This window comes from Pecten maximus, chromosome 14 (genome assembly GCF_902652985.1).
Source record: "Pecten maximus chromosome 14, xPecMax1.1, whole genome shotgun sequence".
Classification (NCBI taxonomy): domain Eukaryota; kingdom Metazoa; phylum Mollusca; class Bivalvia; order Pectinida; family Pectinidae; genus Pecten; species Pecten maximus.
The window spans coordinates 13,858,694-13,881,586 of NC_047028.1; the positions used below are offsets into that span (position 1 = coordinate 13,858,694).

At 35.5% G+C, this 22,893-nt stretch overlaps 1 protein-coding gene across 1 annotated transcript; it reads right to left on the minus strand.

Moving 5' to 3' along the window:
- Positions 1 to 10,282: 10,282 nt before the first annotated feature.
- LOC117341758 lies at positions 10,283 to 21,395 on the minus strand. The gene is made up of 3 exons (XM_033903621.1): positions 21,091 to 21,395; positions 11,384 to 11,843; positions 10,283 to 11,035 (listed from the first exon to the last, which is right to left on the minus strand). Exons 2-3 carry the CDS (start codon positions 11,828 to 11,830, stop codon positions 10,283 to 10,285), a joined length of 1,200 nt encoding a protein of 399 aa, XP_033759512.1. The 5' UTR covers positions 11,831 to 11,843; positions 21,091 to 21,395.
- Between the last annotated feature and the right edge of the window lie 1,498 nt (positions 21,396 to 22,893).

A 22,893-nucleotide genomic window follows, 5' to 3' on the forward strand; every position in this document is an offset into this window, starting at 1 on the left:
TAGCGATAATGGCTGTCTGTCGGCCAAGTTGTTTTCCGATTGGTCCCAAAATGCAATACCAGGGACCAAGGGGAACCTACAAATGAAATTTCAGAAAGATCCCTTCATTACTTACTGAGAAATAGCGATAACAAATTTGAATTGTTAAAATTCAAGATGGCTGCCTGTCGGCCATGTTGTTTTCCGATCGGTCCCAAAATGCAATATGCAAAATAAGAAACCAAGAGGAGCCGACAAATGAAATTTGAAAAAAATCCTTTCAGTATTTTCTAAGAAATAGCGATAACAAACTTCAATTGCCAAATCAAAGATGGCTGCCTGTTAGTGCTAGGAATCGCCATGATATTGAAGATCGATTATCGGGCTGTCAAGATCGATTGATAATCAATTATCGGCTGGAAATGGTTTTTAATTAGGTCCGACCACGTGTTAAATAAATTCTGGAAAGTCCGGATTCCGTCATATATTAGCAAATTAGTATAGCCTTGTACAAAACGCTGCACCGACCACGATTACGTAAGGTAGCTACAACGCTTGAATGCTGGCGTGGTTCAAGCGAGACATAACAAGAATAAGCGAAATGGATGTTTTATTTTGGTTTATTGAAAATAAAAGCATTCATAACAACAGTACGTATCTGAATAACTTCAGCCATTCAAATAAAAAACATATGAAATGATCTATTCATAGCCAAATTTCACAATCGATCTTTTAAGTGCAAAATCGATTATCGAATCGATCTTGGGTCCAACTCGATTTAATCGATGTTTCCGGTTATCGGTGTAACAATGTGAAAAATTTGACCATGTATTGGTTTTTATTATGTTTGATATATTTTACCCCAGGTACGCGCCGCTCGCTGTTTTAGTCAACGTTTTCGCGGTGCGAGCGGACTTGTGTACGACTGTGCTGTTTACCTGTGTACGTTACCTGTCTTACATGTATGTTGTGAATTGTTATGTAAATGTGGTGTTGGAATGTTTCCTTATATGGTCATGTCCAGTGTCGCCTCGTTTTGGGTTTTGGCGGTCAATTTGGTGTCTTTGTCTTGTATAGTTTGATCAGATATAAAGCCGCCGAGGTGAAAGGATGTGTGTTTGAGTTGGTCCGTTAAAGGTTCGTTCTTTTAAACTCTAGAAGTCATATTTTATATTTTGTTATTTGGTATTTATTGGACGCGGTCGATTTCGTTTTGGTGTTCATTATCTAATATATTATTGATTTAGGAAATTATCATTTGTTCTAGCAGAATACTGACCGGCACTGGCCGAGAGTTTTTTCATGAAACATCTGACACCCCAAACCCATTGTTCGGGTACGTATGTACATGTATTATGTAAAATTTATAGATATGTATCATCAATGGAATTATACTTACCATAGATATAATAGGGAATATTTTATTTGTGTGAATTATTCTATTTGTATAAGCAAAGTACATGCACGCCAAATGGCGGGAAATGTTATACATGTATTTTACAAAAAGTCAAAAGATTGATTATTCAGACAGAACACAGGAAGTACAGTCAACCAATTGTGACATTAATCATTAGAGCAGTATTTGTCTGTCCTTCTTATGTTATGTTCTTCAGTCGTATTAATTATCGGTTGCTCGTTTTTCTACTGCTGGATCTGCGGTTACCGGTATTTGCTGTGTTTGGTCTTCAGTCGTGTCATCAGTTGCTTGTCTTTCCACTGTTTCATCCACTATTTATTTTTTAAAGAAACACTTATATTTTTATTATCTTTTTCGTCAGATTTTATTATTTTTTAGCGGAATACTTGCTGTTGTCAGACATGGTGCGATGAAACTCGCGATCCATCAAACGCTTGTAAACACCTGTTGCCGAGATCGAATTACATAAAACGTCAAAATGACTATGAATTTGGAAAGAGGGGTTCCGAGTGACACACGCTTCGGATTAGACTACAGTAGTTCCACTCGTCATATTTATTTTCTCGACACGCTTAACGCCGTAATCAGAAAGAATTTTTTGTTCCAACATAATTTATTTGTTCATACATTTGAATTGGGAATTTTCAAGTAGAAAATTGGGAAAAATCACACTTTTTTGTCAATTGGGAATGGGTCCGTTTAACGGACCCAAATAGATGGGTGATAAAGCCCTGAACAGCTTCCGCAATGAAGAGAATAATAAGAAAATGGGTCGAACACAATCCTAGAATTAAACTGGGGAAGCAGTATAATAGATTGGAACTGTTCAAACATGAACAAGGATGGATAGTATTGCAGCAGCAATACAAAGTCCCCTGCCTTATCCAGGAGTGCAACTATTTATTTCCCATTTTTTAAACTACGTGTTATACTGATCACGTATACCAAGTTTCGTTAAAATCAGAGTAGTACTTTAGGATTGTCCGGACACGCCTCAACCAATGAGAAGCCGGCGGCCATTTTGAAAAATGTTTTATTTCGAAAAGAAAAATTGGGATGCAAACTACATGTGATACTGATCATGTATACCAAGTTTCGTTAAAATCGGAGTAGTACTTTAGGAGAAGTTGTCCGGACAAGCCTCAACCAATGAGAAGCCGGCAGCCATTTTGAAAATTGGTTTTTCTAAAAACAAAATGTGGCATGCACAACTAAATGTTATACTGATCATGTATACCAAGTTTCATTAAAATCGGAGTAGTACTTTAGGAGGAGTTGTCCGGACAAGCCTCAACCAATGAAAAGCCGGCAGCCATTTTGAAAAATGAATTTTTAAAGAAAAAAAATATAGGATGCACAACTACATGTTATACTGATCATGTATACCATGTTTCATTAAAATCGGAGTAGTACTTTAGGAGGAGTTGTCCGGACAAGTCTCAACCAATGAGAAGTCGGCAGCCATTTTGAAAATTGGTTTTTGGAAAAAAAAAATGTGAGATGCACAACTACATGTTATACTGATCATGTATATCAAGTTTCATTAAAATTGGAGTAGTACTTTAGGAGGAGTTGTCCGGACAACTATTGCGTGACAGACAGACAGACGGACGGACGGACGGACGGACGGACGGAGGGTAAACCTATAGTCCCCCCGTTTTTCAAACGGCAGGGGACTAAAAAAGCAGTAATACGGACGCTATGCCGCTGCTCGTATTCTGCTTGATTGCTGGAAAGTAGGTCATGACAATCTCGGTAATATTTACACAAACTTAGTAATAGTTACACAAACTCAGTAATATTTACACAAAGTTGGTAAAAGTTACACAAACTCAGTAATATTTATACAGTCTGTACCAGTACATAGCTCCTGTCACTATACTATATGTACAGTGTTAACACTTATTTGCACATAAATGTGTGTGCCAGTATATATAAAGAACATGTAATTTAACATTTTAAAACATTGTATAATATTGTTATCCAACCAGATGGAATATTTGTGTTGCCTCGATTTCAAAACAGTCACGTGATGATTTAAAAATAATGTCCACGCTAAATTTAGAGGGTCCGAATAACCAACTAAATTGAGTGGTCAAGCTGGACATAGGTATCGACTGTGAACATTGGGACAGCACAGAAATATAACTAGAAAGGAACAAAACACATACATTCAATGAAAATAGCAACGTTTATACTGTGATGTACATTGTACCTTTAATATCATGCCAAGATAAGCCATCCCAGATGACAAATTAGGAAATTAGCAAGTTTTAAAATATTTCAAGTGAACTTCAGCAATAATTTATGTAAATAAAGATTTAACCAAGTATAATAAATCATGTTTTTCTTTTTAAATGATTTTTTTCAATATCTTATGTTTCAGTGTGCATCAGTTTGGTCGGTTTCTGAAAATTAAGTGGCATCTCATACTCTGTCACATGCCATTGTCTATATTTGTGTATAGTTATATATGTGTTTTAAATTACTCACTCTTTTCTTAGTTCGTGAGTACAAAGATAAGTTACACACGCGTGAGCAAGTGAGAACAGAGGACATGCAGGTAAATGGTAAACAAACATTGGAGCGTGAGGGATAAATATATGTTCAAAGCGCAAACTACAGCTTGTTGTAAGTTAAACTATTCATCATAACTATATATCTATGAGGTATTCAGGGGCCGCTGTGGCCGAGTGGTTAAGGTGTCAAAACACTTTAACACTAGCCCTCCACCTCTGGGTTGCGAGTTCGAAACCTACGTGGGGCAGTTGCCAGGTACCGACCGTACTGCGTAGGCCGGTGGTTTTTAGCTCGTCTCTTCGAAGAAGAGTGAGAGCTTATGTTGTCACTCCGGCGTCGGCGTTGGTTTTCCAAATGTTAAATTTTTGGTGCAAGTGTTGAAAGGCATAGTAATTTAAGGTAATATGGTCCCTGATTGCTACCTGTGTGCAGATGACATTTTGAAGACAAAATATTTTGTAAGATAGTGATTATAAAATATTGGTAATTCTTTAATTTTGTCAAGGAATTTTCTATAATGCCTTTTGTAATAAATTGAAAATGATTTAAATTCAAAAGATAAAAAAAAAAAAAATACAACATGACTCAACATCTTAACTTAGTTAATTTAACTTAATGTGACAAATCAATTAATTGACATAATTTTAGTTTTCTTTGGCACATGGTTTTCTTCGGCACATGAAAGCAAAAGGTTGAAATATGATGATATGGAATTTATAATAAAGTGACTAACAGATATTTGAAAATTTACTATAATATGAAATTCCAAAGAAGACTATTTTGTAAAATTGTGATAACTAAAACCTGCTAACTCTTTGATTTTGTCAAATAATTTTCGATCTTATACCTTTTGGAATAAGTAGAAATTAATATAATATATGACATCTTTCTGCACCCAAAGTAACTGAATTTAACTTGACAAATTTTAGCATGGTGTACAACTGTTCACTCTGGTGTACACCTGTTACATTGGTGTAGATATCAACACATGTTAACCCTTGTGTACACCTGTTACCATGGTGTACAACTGTTACCCTGGTGTAGATATCAACACATGTTAACCCTTGTGTACACCTGTTACCATGGTGTACAACTGTTACCCTGGTGTAGATATCAACATATGTTAACCCTTGTGTACACCTGTTACCATGGTGTACAACTGTTACCCTGGTGTAGATATCAACATATGTTACCCTGGTGTACACCTGTTACCCTGGTGTATATATCAACACCTGTTACCCTGATGTAAATATCAACATTTGTTACCCTGGTGTAGATATCAACATATGTTACCCTTGTGTACACCTGTTACCCTGGTGTAAATATCAACATATGTTACCATGGTGTAGATATCAACATATGTTACCATGGTGTACATATGTTACCCTGGTGTACATCTGTTACCCTTATACCTTTTGGAATAAGTAGAAATTAATATAATATATGACATCTTTCTCCACCCAAAGTAACTTAATTGAACTTGACAAATTTTAGCATGAATTGGTCAAAACCACTTTCTTGCATATTATTTTCTTCAGTGCATGAAAATGAAAGGTTTAAGTATGTTGTATGGGACAGTATTTGAGGCCAATATGTTTTTACTTCATTTATTCATTTATGCAAAAGATGATATAATTTGACACATGTCCTAAGAGTCATCTCAATAAATGGCAGGTCACTGAGGTCAGAGACTTTTACACATTTGTATTTCAAAATTTAAAGCATTAATTTGAATGAGTTTTTACAAGAATTTATTTAAGATATATATCAGTGTTTCTTTTATGCTCAGAACATTTTAAACATACAGTTATTACAGTCACAATATGTATATAAATACTGTAGATATACGTCATTGTCTTTTTTTTATAAAAAATCATGTTTATCAGTTTTGTTTGAAAAAAAAGAGAGATTTTGCTGATTGTTATGAGAGAATGGTTGCAGTTCAGTCCTACCAATATTCATAAGTCAATTGAAATATACTGTTTCTTAGCAAATATATCAAGGTTGTAAATTTCACTTCAGGTAAAGTTGTTAATTAGAGAATTCACCTGTGACCCAATTTGGCAACTTGTAATTAACCCCTTGGGGTCAAAATTAGTGTCACTGACCATAGCTATAGGACCAAACAAAAGAACTTACATGCAGCACAAGTGTTAGTCAAAATTTGAAACGTCAAATTGACGAGCAACTCAAATTATTTTCTGCATCAATGCACTGATTTAAGATATTGAAATTATTGTAAAATTATATTTGCAAATGAGCTACGAAAAGATAGTACTAAATCTAGCTCTAGCCTACTGTACTACTGCTTAGCCTTACTGTTGTTTGTGTTAAAAGACCATTTACATTCCGAGCATAAACAGACATGCAATTATACATGTGTATATATCTTGTCTTAAAATATATCTATAGATATAATTATAATAAGTATATTTATAAAAAAAAAAAAGAAGATCCGCTGCCGGGAATTGAACCCCAGCCTCCACAGTGGGACACTTTGTCTCAACCTACTGAGCTAACCGGGGAATTATTCAATGGTATGATATTTTATAAATAAGAGGCTATTCAGTCTAACATTAGTCTTCTTTTCTGTCAAAATTCATCTTTATATTATATTTGCATAGCAAAATAAGTTAACAGAATAATGACGAACCTTACAGTGTTGCATATTTGTGCAAATTTGCCACGCTTATATATCACAGTTGTCTTTTTACAAAACACCAACCGAAGGGGGGGGGGGGGGGGGGGGGGGGGGGTAAAAAGCGCGTTGCGTGCTCATCTCTCAAAAGCGGCTAACAATAGACCCCTTTCACAATCCCCGCAATCGACTACAATTTAGAGTTATTTCCCTTGAATATTTCTGAAAACGAGGCTCAGCCTGCTGAAAAACACTTCCGTGTCCGTCTCCAATGTCAACAATGTCGGCTTTGAATTTCAAGTTGAACAACACGGAAGATTTAAACAAGCTGAAGGTTGCCGAGTTGAAAGAGATTTTAAAATGCAACGATGAGAATGTAACAGGGAACAAATCTGCTCTAATAGCGAGATGTATTTCTCTTAAAATAAAGTTAAATACCGCTGATATAGATGCCAGTGATGTATCTGACTCTACCGCCGGTATTGACCCATTTAGGGAGCTTGACGTAGAGAAAGAAATTTTCTACGAGCAATTGCAAATATCAGCAAAAGATCGTATATGGAGCGGAGACTTGAGGAAAATGGTCGAATTTAATTTTCACCAACTTCATAATTATCTCGTAGTTAGGACATTTAAATATGACGAGGAAGTAATGAGAGGATCATGCTACAAGAAGTTAAAGTCATATCAGTTTTTTATGGAGGGACATGTCTCAAATGTCGAGGTTGCGTCAGGACATGGTTATGTTTGGACTAAGGCAAAGGTTCTTGCTTCCATGAAGCATACCAAATACAGAGTTATGTTAGTGTTTCACAGTACTGGTGACGTGAAGTTTGCAGCTTGTGATTGCCCAGCAGGGTAAGTTGACAAGAAAATATATCTAAAACAAAATTATACATCAGCTGTGTCTCCGACACATCAATTTACCAAAACCATATTTATTAGTAAATGGCAAATATTGTTAACCAGTTGTAAAGTAAATGTAAGCATAAGTCAGGTTCATAGTTTTAAGATCACATTTATTATGTGCTGTCTAGTCATATCTACAATATGAATTGATATATACTGCAACACAGCAGAAAAATATATACAGCTACAAGTTATTTAACTGAAATGTTTATAACAATTATTCTTTACCCACAGGCTAGGTATTCTTGGACAAGGCAAATGCAACCACATAGGAGGAGTACTTTTTGCTGTTAACAGCTTTTATACCAGTGGATTACACACTAACCCAAGCAAAGTATCATGTACCAGTAAACTGAATGGCTGGATAGTTCCAAGAAATTTGTCTGTACCTCCTAAACCTGTAAAAAACATCAATATTGAAAAAATACAGTTTGGAATAGATTCATCCAAGAAAGTATATAACCAAAGTAGCATATTCGACCCAAGGGCTCCACAACACCGCACAGCTGATGTTAATGACCTAGACATTTTGTACAAAAACATTACAGAGTGTGCTCCATCTTCCGGGTACTTTCTATTTCACAAAGAACCGGCTGAATTACATACCAGTTTGCATGTGTCTGAAGAAGTTGATTTTGTTGACTCTATTGAAAGTTTAGATGTTGTCGAGGATGTGTCTATTGAAACTGAGCAGGACCTTTGTAACAATGAAGTTGATGTGTTACCTAATATTATGTCTAACATTTCTGTCGTTAAAGAAAACTATAATATATCTGATGATGTTGCAATAGATGAAGATTTTGTAGCCAGATATGTAACACATATTGTAGAAAATGAAACAATTACACATGAACTTATCAATGATATTGAAATCCATACAAAACTACAGGCAGAAAATGATCTATGGAAAGAACTACATGAATGTAAAATGACCGCATCAAACTTCGGAAGGATTGTAAAATGTTCAAAAAATCCTAATGGACTGCTAAAATCTATGTTGTATGATAATCCGTCCTCAAAATATCTTCAATATGGAAAAGATCATGAAGAAGATGCAATCGCTATGTACATTAAACTAATTTGTGATGAAAAAGAACATGTTAAGGTTCAAAAGTCTGGCATCTTTATGTCAAAAGAGAGACCTGGTTATGGTGCAAGTCTTGATGGAATAGTCATCGGTAGCAAAGGAACCTATGGAGGACTGGAATGCAAGTGCCCTCTTAGTCAACGTGGTAAGTCTGCTAAAGAGGCTTGCAAAACAAAAACATTCTATTTAGAAGAAGATGAATCTGGAAAGATCAAACTGAAAACAAATCATAATTACTATATTCAAATCCAGGGCCAGCTATTTGTGACAAAAATGGAGTTTGTTGATTTTGTGGTTTGGTTTGGACCTGAACAGGACATTTTTACTGAAAGAATTGAATTTGATGAGGAAAAATGGTACAGAACATACCTCCCATCACTAGATTTCTTTTACAAGTGGGCATTTATTCCCGAGTTATTAACACGGAGAGTCCAGAGAGGTTTAACCCTTCACCCAAATTGGAATAATTTGAAAGCAAGTCACTAGCTATTAACTATCATGATCATATTGAACTTTTTGGTTTTAACTCTTGTATGAATCGACCCCTGCTATCTCATCACATAGAAATATATATCAAGCAGAAATTAGTGGTGGGTATCCGTTCAATGTCATTCGTCTATTCATAATTGGTTCTAACACTGGTTGGTTTAAAAATAATTACAATCTATTATTTTTTAGGCAAATCTATTTCTATAAAGGATAATGTTTAAAACACATTAGTGTAGAAGTGCCACAGTATTATCTAAATCACTAGAGTGAATAACTTTGTAAATAAAACAATCACAATCCAAGTTCAGAATCATAACCATGAAAAGGTTGAAATGTTTAAATGACTTGCAAAAAATTACTTTTGAAATTGCCTACAATATATACATATATAAATGTACTTTCAATCCATCGTTAACCAATAACCATACAAATACCTGTATCATTGATTATTAAATTGAGATAAGAAAAGCATTTCTGTTTCTGACAAATTCAATGAATCAGCACAATATATAGCAATGCATATATAATCATTCATGATATTAGATTATTTTGCCTATTTACTTAAATGCTCTGAAAATGTTGGAACAGGAAACCCATATAGTTAAACATATATAATTTGCCTTGGCAACTGAATTTGTATTCTTTTTTCTTCTTAACATGCACAAAAAGAGAATACAAAATAGTTATTAACATCATAAACTATACAATTTATAACTTCCAGATATTTGTAAGTTCAAGATACTTTACAGTTTACAGGACATTATCTGGTAATATCAAGCAAATTCAACATCTAAATTCCAATCCTGTTTGTAAATGCAAATTAAGATTTTCCAGGGGGCACTAATGGTGGTAAGAAATTGGTCAAGTATGCTACAACCAAAAACATCTGGCTACTAATATGCTTCAAACTTAATGGCAACACTCCATCTAAAATATGGTAGTTCTTAATCCTGCCTATTGCACGCTCAACATGGATTCGAACAGCAGCAATATTCATAGTGTCGTCCACTTCCTTTGCTGAAAGCTGCTTCCTATTTCCCTTGAATGGCGGAATATTCAGAGCTACTCCAGCAGGAAGAATGTCAGCAATCTCGAAGCCCCTGTCTGCCATAACATTGTCCCCAGACTCCAGCAAGTCCAGCACCCCACTTTCTTTGGTAATCATTTTGTCAGAAACTCTACCACCCCATAGTTCCGATACAAACGTGACAACTCCGTTGGGACTTACACCTACAAGTACTTTTTACGTATTGTGATGTTTGTAGTTAGACCACGTCTCCGATTGTGCTAGCATTGCTGATGGCACTTTGACAAATACTTCTGTGCAATCTAAGATGATTCTAGTTGAGGGATATGGTTTGAAAGAATCTGGTAGATTTTCTCTAATGAGCTCTCTGGATGGAAAAGGGAACATGATTGGAAGCTCGTGATAGAGAAAGTTAACCCAGGTTGTAAATACTTTGGAGAACTGACCCTGTGAAATGTTAAAACGTTCAGAAATATCCCGCACAAACAGTCCAACTTTCAGACGTAATAAAACAATGAAAAATTCTTCTTTCAAACTCAGCTTTCTTTTCTGTCCAGGTTTACTGCCTTTGGACTGGTACAGTTTTGTTTCAGAAACCTCACTTTGACCTCTCCAATACTGTAATTTTTCTGCCTTTTTTTCAAGATAAAGGAAAACAGATTCAAATATTCCCTTGTTCTGAAATCCAGTATAAAACTGCATAGCTTTGGAGTCTTCCTTGATTTTTTCATATGAAAACTGGTTGATCTCAAATTCACTCAGTTGTATACTTAATTGTTCTATAACAAGGTTACTTTCCTCAAGTTTTGCCTTAAGAATGTTCACTTCATCATCTAAAGCTTGAATATTGGTACTAACTCCCCCACACATATCAGCTGAATATCTGTGATCCCCAGAGTCGAACCATTCTGTCTGTGTTCCCGTGTCAACAGTCAACATCGGTTCAGTCTGAATGCCAACACCAGATTCCTGTGAATATGTAAAAGTCTCGTCTAATACATTTTTACAATATATGTACAAGTGCAGCGACCTTTTAACATAAAGATTATTTATGATATCCCAATGAATGTTTAAAATGGTAACAAATCAGTTGAATTCATTGGTCAAAAATTATAAACTCAAAAATCACACATGTACAAATGTACATTTTTGTATTAGATTTTTTCCCCACAATTTAAGTTTTATGATTTTTCATTTTTATTTATCTGTTTTCCTTAATTTTTGTGTGTAAATAACAAATTACAAAAAATTATTGGTTCTCAACATCTTAAACTCACTTTTTTAAACAAGTACAATTAATTGAACATAATCAATTACCTCTTCATGATGTTCCGACAAAGTGCCACCACTTGGATGGTGAGTGGTGTCCCCATAGCCAGTACTTTCGTTTTCATCAATGACCTTAAACGGAATCCTGTTTATTGGTGGCTTTCGTCGAGTCACTTGCTTGGTCCAGCTAAACACTGTAGGTCGAACACCAGGAAGAAGATTCCATCTCTTTGTACCAATAGAAATTTTGATATCCCTTTCCTTATTAAAATGCTCAGAACAAATAACAGTGGACTCAGTCATATGAAAATTATCTTTCCCATCTCTGCGTTTAATTAGGTTACACCATTCATCCTTAAGTTTTCTAGTTTGGAGAACGACCTTTGGAATGTGGAAGAAATGTATTTGTGACTTTGTGCCATCCACCTGATATTCCTTGTTGAAACATGAAGCAACACAGCATTCCCTGCCTGTGGAGACCACCTGACTGGTCATAATATTGATGATACTGAAAAAAAATAAAACAGGTCTTATACATCACATTCTGTTGTAGGAAGGAATAATGAAAAAAAATCTGTCCCCTTGGGGTTCAAATTACACTGTAGCAAGCTTTCGATTAAAATTCGATCAGAAATGAACATGCTAACACTTGTCTAAAGGGCAATTTCATCTAGTCACAAGGTGAGTAAGGCACCCTGTACATTCTATTTATTAAGGGTTGCTAGTTCGAACCCCAGTGGGGACAGATTTATTTACAAATAAACAAAAATTGCATATGTACTAGTGGGGTGACACCTAAAGGAGTGTCACAGAAAGAATGAAGTGTAGTTAGGGAAGATAACTCTGGATGAGCACGAAAGACAGAAAAAAATAAATGCTGAGGGTGATACAGAATTGTCCGTCTTGAGTTCAGAGGTTCCATGCACGAGTCCTGGTTTACATCAAAATCGTTCAATGTCAATATTTCGACCAATAAGAAGCATCAGCGTGGTTATATGGCAATGAATCCCATGTGGTTGAATTCGAATTCCCCTATTTACAAAAATGTACCATTTTGCATCCAAATCCATTGTCTAAACTTCGACCAATCGGAAGCCTTGGCAATGATACCGATGCAATGGAATTTGCAGTCCCCTAATACCAATATATACCATATACCAATGGTAATCGAAATCAAAGAATATCTAAATTTTCACCAGGCAGAGGCAAATAAGTCTGCGGCGGCCATCTTGGCTGACCGATCGGAAAATAAAAGATCAGTTGCAAACCCCATGACCTTGAAGAACATTTGTGTCTTTTTTTTTAAGTGGGACACTAAATAGATTATTGGTTATCTTATAACACTGGTAACCCCAAAAACCTTTATTTCCTTTCCTTTAGCATAAATACCTTCACTTGCTCTTACAGTGCTAACATGCAAACCGTTGACGGTTCAGGTCGTGTATCACCTGGCACCACCCGACAACTCGGCGACCCATTTGTCGAACATCGTTGTAAAATACAGAAGACAGTGGGCGGGACCACGATACCAATTACCGCAGCTCATTATAACACGGGAGCGAATCAGCGCTCTCGGATTGACAGGCCACGTGCGACAGAAATAACAGACAACATGAGATTGATACAATGTTCAATTATATACAGGATTTTATTAGACTTCTCTATTAAATTTAACCGTGTCTATGATATATATAGTACTAAATTAGAAATGTAAGCAGTAGTCACTATACATACCACATTTTTCAAACAGTTTTTCGCAGGCATGATTGGGAATAGCAGTAATTGCCAATGTCGTTGCGAGTTCAGTAAAGTTATATATATGTTAATGTAGCATTTTCCCTTAGACCGTTTCTCGTGAGGTGAAAAACGTACTCGGCAGCGTTCAGTTCTGGACTGTACGGGGACTGAAATAACAATTCGACGCCATGTTGACCAAAAAGATTACGTAGTAATTGTTCTCCGACCCTGTGATGATGAAACCGCAGTTATCAAGAATAATACAATAATCGGATTTCTAAATTCATTCCGTGGTCGTAAAAGTTGGTCAAAAAAGTTGATCATTTCTAGGGCATTTGACGGCCCCTGAATAATATCAAAGAAGTCCATCCAAAAAAACTTAACTGTGTAGGTGTACCTACAAAACTATGTCCGTAATTCCTGTTTCCTGCCGTTTTAATAACGGAAGATCCGTCGAAAAAATGAAACTTGCTCCGGTCGGAATAACATTATCTGTAAACGATTCTGCTGGAGTACACTGAATTCGTTTACGTGACATTCCTAAATCGTCCCGGATAGCCTTATTTATTAAATTTACTGATGGAACAGTATCGTCAGTACACACGTGTTCATTGAGTAGTTTAGTCCTGATCTGAAAATGAAGAACGTTGTCGGTAAGTTTTTTCTGTACATCATGATTTCTTGGTGTTTTCACGGAAGTAGAATTTTTTGCAATTTTCCAACAGCCTACATTATTGCACACAACCAGAGACAAATCTGACTTCAAGTGAAAAGGCACTGGTTATAGCATGCCAAATTATGACAAAACACCAGATGCGTTTGACAGGACCTTACAATCAGCCGACGGTGATACGACACCCGTGATCGGTTAATCAAACATTCTTTGAGAAACTTCACATACGATTTTTAGTTTCCTTTCTCAAATTGACCCAAAAATAGGGATCTAGGGTAGGATTTATATATTATTATTATCACGGAAACGTGTTCAATACATAGGGATATGAAGTGGATTACATGTAAATGGAATAATTTTGTTAACATTTAATGATCTTCTGTCAAGGTAACATGTCAAGTCCCTCCGATAATAATACGCTAGGGTTTTCAAAAACATTCCTTTAATCAAAATCTATGAGAAAATGTTTAAACAATCGCCATGTTCATTTATCACAAGGGGACATACAGTATTGCCCAACACCTCAATTTCTTCCATGTTATCGCTATCGTTCCGACAACAGAAATGTGCAAAATTTATATAACGATGAGAACTACATGTGTGCCCAAATGAGAATAAGACGAGTTTCTGTGCCTACCAGTATTAAAATAAACACCGAAAATGTACAGAATAATTTACCGTACACAAATGCCATGTCTATCTACGGTTAATTAACCAATTAGTGATACTTGGGGATTTGAGATTTTTTTTACAATACTTAAATTGGGTTACGTTGAGAGTAAAACAGTCCTTTTAATTCAAAGATATTTCTTTTGCCACTTGGGAAAAGTACACAATTCCCATAAATATTTTATTTTAACAATCCACCCTTTATTCAAATGCAGTAGCACATATATACTTGTATGCGCTCCACAAGACAGACAATCGGTCTGTTATTTCTGTCGCACGTGGCCTGTCAATCCGAGAGCGCTGATTCGCTCGTGTGTTATAATGAGCTGCGGTAATTGGTATCGTGGTCCCGCCCACTGTCTTTTGTATTGCACAACGATGTTCGACAAATGGGTCACCAAGTTGTCGGGTGGTGCCAGATTATACACGGCCTGAACCGTCAACGGTTTGCATGTTAGCACTGTAATTTCCTCACTTTCACTTAATTTTCTCACCTGCACTTAATTTATTCGCGCGACATTTAAAACTCTCAAATACGTTTAAATATTAATACTGGCGAGAGGAATTGAAGGTTTGGTGGTTACCACTGTAATAATTTTCATAATTCTTCAGTTTTCTGGAATATGACACATTAATTGATTATGAGACATCAATTGGCATCTATGCAAGCATACGTTAGGGTCTCTCGTGTGTTGTTGTTCAGTGAGGTAGTCACCCACTACTATAAGGAGACCCAGCCTCAAAACGATCCTGATTGCAATATATACACGTGGTGATAAAACAACCAAACAATCAACCCTAAGTTCATCTTAGTAACAGATGTACTCGCGGTATTCTAATCGATCAATAATTACATATACGATCAAAGATAAAACAAATGTTATGCATATCATTATGATGTCAAAATCAGGGCTTCTAGGGACCACAAAACAAAATCAAAAATAGATTGTGGGTTTTTCCCGTTTGGGCAGAAGATTTAATAGGAAGGTGAATGCATCCGGGCCTACTGATTGGATATTTAGGGGAGTGGTGACGTAACATCCGCCACCTCTCGATAAAATACGACCCTTTTTCAAAACCCTATTGTGGCCGTTCTATGAAAGATATAGAAAAACTAAAGATACGGTTTTCTTCAGAACTATCTCTTCTTGTTATGTTTGGAGTTTCAAATTTTTGGATTGAATCGCTGATTTTTAAGGACCGGTTAAACAGAAGCTACCGGTCAAAGTGACGATTTTGGCATGTTTGACCCAAAATATCTCATAAATACGAATTTCCACAGGGATACCAGATACATCCAGACCTAGATCGAGCCGAGTTTAACAATGGTTCAAAACCCTATCAAAATTGTATGTGTCATTTTTTCCACCCCCAAATCGCTACAATAGCCGGCAAAAATCGCGAATTAGCTCATACTTTCATTACGTTCCGTAAGGAACGATAACGAGTTATCGTCCCTTACTACACTTCATTCTTTACTAGTGGGGTGACACCTAAAGGAGTGTCACAGAAAGAATGAAGTGTAGTGAGGGGCGATAACTCTATTTGAGCATGAAAGACAGATAAATACAAATAAATTCCCTTCCTTTAGCATTAATACCTTCACTTGCACTGATTTTCCTCACTTCCACTAAATTTCCTCATTTGCACTTAATTGACACACGCGACTTTTATCTAAGTTTAAAAATTCATACTGGCTGGAGGAAATTGAAAGTTATTGGGTTACCAGTGCAATAATTCTCACACATTCTACAGTTTTTTGGAATATGACACTTTAATTGATTATGAGACATCAATTCGCATCTATCCAAGCATAAGTTCAGGGTCTCTGGTGTGTTGTTCAATGAGGTAGTCACCTCTTATACCAATACATACCTCCGATACAGTGATATATAACTGGTACCTCCTATATAATAATAATTCTCAAAATTCTTCAGTTTTCTCGAATATGACACTTTAATTGATTATGAGACATCAATTGGCATCTATCCAAGCATAAGTTCAGGGCCTTTTGTCTGTTGTTAAATGAGGTAGTCACCAACTACTACAAGGAGATCCAGCCTCAAAATGATCCTGACTGAACCGTGGTGATAAAACAAACAAACAAACAAACCTATGTTCAGCTTAGTAACAGATGTACTCACAGTATTCTAATCCATAAATAGTGACATATGCCATCAAAGATTTAGAAATGTCATGCATATTATATAATATGATGTCAAAATCAGGGTCCTAGTGTGTTGTTCAATGAGGTAGTCACCAACTACTACAAGGAGCCCAAGTCTCAAAATGATCTTGCATGACTGAACCATATGTGTGGTGATAAAACCAGCAAAGAAACCAAACTAAGTTCAGCTCAGGAACAAATGCACTTGCAGTATTCTAAGTTTTAAAAATGTCATGCATCATTTGAGGTAAAAATCATCCAGATCAATAAGGGTAAAGTGGTCTTGCCCAAAGACACAACTAAAACAGCACATACCGGCCTGATTGTCAGCTTCCATTTTCTTCTGCAGGATAACTGTTCAAACTTTTCTATACTTCTTCTATAAATATAATATTAATCAACTTGGTGTACTTGGTTTAACATCCTATTAACAACCAAGGTCATTTAAGGACGTGCCAGGTTAAGAGGTGGAGGAAAGCCGGAGTACCAGGAGAAACATTACCGGCCTATGATCAGTACCAGTTAACTTCCCCACGTAGGTTTCGAACTAGTAACCCAGAGGTGGAGGGCTAGTGATAGTGTCATGACATATCTTAACCACACGGCCACCGCGGCCCCTCAATAATAAATAATTAATAAACCATATTACAGTGAAAATTGTGGAAAATTTGTTTCTTAATATCTAAATGGCTTGAAATCGAGAGAATAGTTCTACAAAATGAAATGAAAACCATATTTTATGCAAAGTCTCAAAAACATTTTAATGATTTTTTTTTAAGTAGAACATAGAGGGTAATTAGTTGTGGTCTAAGGTTTGCAATAACACTAACTGTTTAAAACTTTTTAATTCTTATTTGTCACAGTTGCAATTGTAAAAGATGTGAAAATTCAATAAAATGGTGTTATCCCAATATCAAAATATTTGATATTGAGAGAATAGTTCTACAATATGAAATTAAAACCAAATTTTATGTAAAGTTTCAAAATTCTGAATTTGTTTCTTCAGTAGAATATAGAGGGAACTTAACTGCGGTCTTTGGCCAACAATTTAGAACACCCTTTCCAATGTAAATATTTGCATATGATGGTGTTGGCCTAAAAAAAGAGACATATAAACTGTCTACATGTTAACTAGTCCCTGTGTTACAGTATTTTACCTGTGTGGAGATGACATTATGAAGAAGACTATTTTGTAGAATGGTTATCATTAAAATTATGGTCATTGTTTGAATTTGTCGAATAATTTTCTATAATACCTTTATACAAGTAAAGTTTCAATTCAAAAGATATAAAAAAAACTACATATGGTTCCCTAACATTGTGCAACACAATAAATACATATTAATTTAATTTCAAAAGATAAAAAAATACATGACATCTTCCTACACACCCAAAGCAGAGACATATAACATATATAACATGTCTCTGCCCAAAGCAACATAATTTTACTTAATGTAACATAATAATTGACAATATTTTAGCTTAAATTTATCAGAACAACTTTCTTGCATATTGTTTTCTTTGGTGCATACAAGTTTTCTTTGGTGCATAAAAGTGAAGGGCTTAAATATATTTGAAAACTTATTTCATTTATTTATTAATGCAAAAGATGATATAATTTGACACTGTCCTAGGGACCATCCCAATAAAGGGCAGGTCAGAGACTTTAATTTCAAAATTTAAAGCATTAGATTCTAGAATATAAATATTTCATTAAAAATTTGAAAAAAACCCTTCTATTACTGAAAAAGAATTGTTCAATATACTGCTAGTGTGTACTTAAGTACATGCACAGTAGTTCCTTGAAAGTTCGTGTCATCGTAAGCTAATAGACTCTATGTACGAGATATGATTCTCGAAACGTCGTTGCTCCTCAACATAAACAAATAGGCCTATCAGCTGATCAAGACATCAAAGCATCAACTAACGACACAGTAATTTCATCAAACAAACAAACAGTTAATAAATTAAATATTACATATTTAAACGTCACCTGTCTCAAAAACGTTAATAAGCACGTAACATTTACACTAGGCCTACTGGAAGCCTACGATTCCATACGAGTTTAGATTTGTTATCGAAAAGAATTGAACGCTGGTCTGGGTTGACGATGAATACTGATCCTGGAAAGCAACAAATATGGTCATAATAGAACAACTGTAACCTCCAATGTCACTTTTAATATGTCATAATATTAAAAAGTCCTGGTCCTGACGGGAAAATGTAATACAACTCACTTAGAATGTAGCTGAAGCCTGGAGTTGAACGAGTAAGCGGCGTGAAGTCCCCGGTGTTATTCCATCCGGAACTCATCGGGGACTCATTTCAGTGATAATACCCGATGAGTTCAGGATGGCGTTATTCTATAGTTTTCCGTTATTTATGCGGACAAGACGACCAAACCAAGTGCGTTTATAATTTCTATTTCGTATAAACTGCATACGGCAATTTTTACGGACCTGTTGATGTTAATGCAGGCTTTAAAGACATCATCAAGATGTCGCGCAAAACAAATATAAAACCAGTTGATCTGTAATGATTTTAATGCTGATAACTCTGTATGCCTACCCGGTCCATCTGTTCAACCCTGCTAAACGGAAAGGAAACACCTGGCCTTGCGTCATCAAAACAGGCAGCCCATTTATAGGAAAATACCCCAGTCGAGTGGAAAAATACTGAGACGGTCGAAAAAATAGGTCATTTTCAAAACAATTTTGTGGCCGTTCTGCTAAAGATATCAAAAAACTAAACAGACTGTTTTCTTCAGGAAACATTTATCTCTTTGTATGACCGTTGTATATATCTGTGGATTTTTTTCTGAATTTTGAGGGCGATTTAAACAGAACCTCTCGGTCAAAATGTCGATTTTGGCATGTTTGACCCAAAATATCTCACAAAAACGATTTTCCACAAGGATACCAGATACACCCAGACCTAGATCGAGCCGAGTTTTACAATGACTTAAAGTAACAACCGAATTGTATGTGCCAATTTTTCTGTCCTCAAATCGCTATTATATCCGGCAAAATAGGCGAATTAGCTCGTATTATCATTACGTTCCGTAAGGAACGATAACTCTAATGAGTTATCGCCCCTCACTACACTTCATTCTTTATTAGTATGATAATAAGAAATATAATGATCAGGATAGATTACAGATCTTTTTAATTAGACACTAGCAAATACAGTTGTATTCATAATTATCATCACCATGCTGTAAGTCATACATTTTCAGAGAGATTTCATAACACAATTTAAATGAATAACATTTTCTTTTGAGTGGATTTATTTTAAAAGTGTATTGTAAATGAATATGTTTTCATTGTTGACTATATCTTTCATTTCAATGATTCTATGATGCCTTTCTATAAGTTATGTTACCTAATTTTCAGAAAATGTTCATGTGTTTGAAACTTGAGTAAATTTGTTTTTAAAGGATTCGGTTTAGAACACTTTCATGTTGTGCGTAATAAACCAGAAGGTATATGTATATGTGTGTGATCTTCGGATCCATTGATCTGCTAGACTGTACATCAGTTATTCTTCTTGGGGAATACCGTCTGGATTTATAGTTAAAATGTTTTTGATTGGCTGATATTTTTAGGATGAATTTTATTTACTTTTACCCTATCGAACAGCACTCTACGCTCAGGTAGGGGTTTACGCTTTTAACAATGCTGCACATGTGTACCAGATATGAATAATTTTTATCAGATTCACGTGCACTATGCGTTTTAGTATCATGTAGCTGGCTGGCAAACTTTTCTCTGTAATAATGGTATGTAGATTTTTTTTTCCTGAATTCCTGGTTGGGTGGTATTTCAGAAGTACATGTAGTAGACATAAGATATTTGGGTGGTCATTTCATCATAAACATTCAATACAAACCCTACTCCAATAATATTAGAGGTACATACATGGCAGGAATTTTTTGATAGGCTGTCGCAATATCCACCTATGTAATCAGGTAGAATAAGACCTCATATACATATAGAAGTATACATACCCTTGTGGTTGGACAAGTCACATACAGTACTAGAGAGATGTAAGCATACCAATGTATGATTTTCTCATTTGTAATAATAAAACATGAAATTTTATTCTATGTGTTGGCATTCATTGACCTGTCGTGAGTAATAATAGTAAAAAATCAGACAGAACCACAGCGTTGACCAACTGCTGTACAGTAGTTTTTCATTTTTTAAAAAAATCAAAATACTCTGGCCTCAATGTGTGGATTGTTTAAAAATACAATAGACTGTAAAACTCTTAATTAACCCGTCTGTAACATCACATTTTAATTAAAAACAACATATTCATTCCCAGAAGTAGGCAGTACCGCAGTGCGCGAGACATGATGTTACAGGCCATGGGTTGTAGGACCGATGTTTAGGCCTATCTCACATCGCCAAGATCAGCAACAATTAATATTACTAATGCAAATCTAAACGGAAGATCGAATTTCAAGCAGCTTTATTTTTCTTATTTGTATTAATGTAGTTAACTTACCTCAAATAATGATCTCTTGATATAGCCTACATGATCAACACGCGGTCATATGTTGACGTCTGATGCAGTAACGACTGGCCCATGCCCATGGATAGGCGGTTGCTGGTCTGGATGATCTCATGATCTCTGATTATTTTAAAAAGGGACTGAACAGTAATATGGCTTGTGTAATGTGAGTGATTATGTCTGCCAATTGGTTATACCTTACGATTCCCAACACAGTTAGTTAATGCGATATGTATTGTTGTGCTGTAAACAACGACGTCTTGTTGAAGCGTGACTGTCAACTTGTCAGCAGGCTGAGCCTCGTTTTCGCAAATTCAGGGGGTGGTAGAGAATTTGTGTATCCCGAGCCGAGCCCGAGCCTAAGACCCGAGCCCGAGCTTTGGATATCTTCGTTTTTCTCCTTCATTACTGAATGGATTAAAGTGATTTTTTCTACCAAGATTTGATTTCAGGTTTTAAATCAATCCGTGTAAGTGGATTTTCATGAAATGTATTTTAACGTCCTAAATCGACGATTTTCATTTTTTAGGGGGAGAATTTGTGTAGCCCGCAATCAAGCGTGACTATTCATGTTTTTTGCTAATTATTTCCGATACATGCTATTATTGAGAAATATTACTAGATACAAACAACAAGTAAATATAGCTGATTCTAAAAATATATATTTCAACATATATCTAATGTGACTTGGTGTCAAATTTTGACATTTTTGTAACCGCGCCGACGATCAATGAACTCGCCGTGTTTACCGAGCTTTCACCGAGCCCGTGCTTAGGGCAGATAACTCTACCGATCCCGAGCTTTGTAGAACTTTTAGCCATTCTGGTATAAGAATGTTTCCGGGCTCTGCGACGAGGACGAAGTTCTTCAAAGAGCCCATATCATTTTATTTTAATGATTTTATATATATTTACCCATCTTTTCATTATTGTTTATCACATTAAAATATCTTTATCAACATATGTACTTTTGTATTTTTTTTACGTAGAAAATAAAGTTTTCATTTGTGGTATAAACCAATTCACTGGTTTACTTTTTATCTGTTACTAAAGCTATTTCTTTTAGTAAAAAATATTTTCATCAATGCATGATTTTAATACAACTACAGTACTATTTTCTTATTGTATTCTAGTTTGAATTTTCGAACATTTAGTACAATGCCAAACGAAACTGTCTCTTGAAAAATGAAAATCTGACTAATCACAAACACATCTATTGTGAAACCACCTATCGCAACCAGCGTCACAACTTACCATATCATCAAAAACATTAGAACTATGACATCCATCTGACTCACAATCGATAAAAATATCATAAGTTAAGGCTTGAGAAACTTTCTTTTTTCTGTATTTACTAAGTTTTTTCTTTGGAAATTTAGAAAACCTACCATTTGAAATACAATTTACTAGATGCTGTCTCATATAATCTATGTCGAATTCTATTTCTTCACTATCTTTAAACCCATTAAAATAAAACTCGACTAAATTAGCGATGGCAAAAACCCCACAGTCAACCCCATTTGTTTGCTGTTGTATGCTAGGTAAAATAGTTTTTAAGATTTTCCTATTTTCCCCGTATGATGAACTTACCTGCATTTCTAAGGACGCTGACAAATGATCTTTCTGCTTAGTTATACCTATCAAACTATCAAGAATATAAACTTCGTTACCACTTACCTCCTGTACTGATACTACCCAATGGTCCTTACATGTATGACGGATTTGTGCTGCTGATGCTGTCGTCGGTTTCATTCGTAAAGCATAATCCCACTTACCGTTTCTCAAAACTGGAGCGTAG

Coding starts and splice junctions, on each gene's coding strand:
- LOC117341758 (XM_033903621.1), bottom strand. CDS start 11,830: ATGACCAGTCAGGTGGTCTCCACAGGCAGGGAATGCTGTGTTGCTTCA. Junction 11,036..11,383: donor TGTCGGAACATCATGAAGAG/GTAATTGATTAT, acceptor ACATATTCACAG/GAATCTGGTGTTGGCATTCA.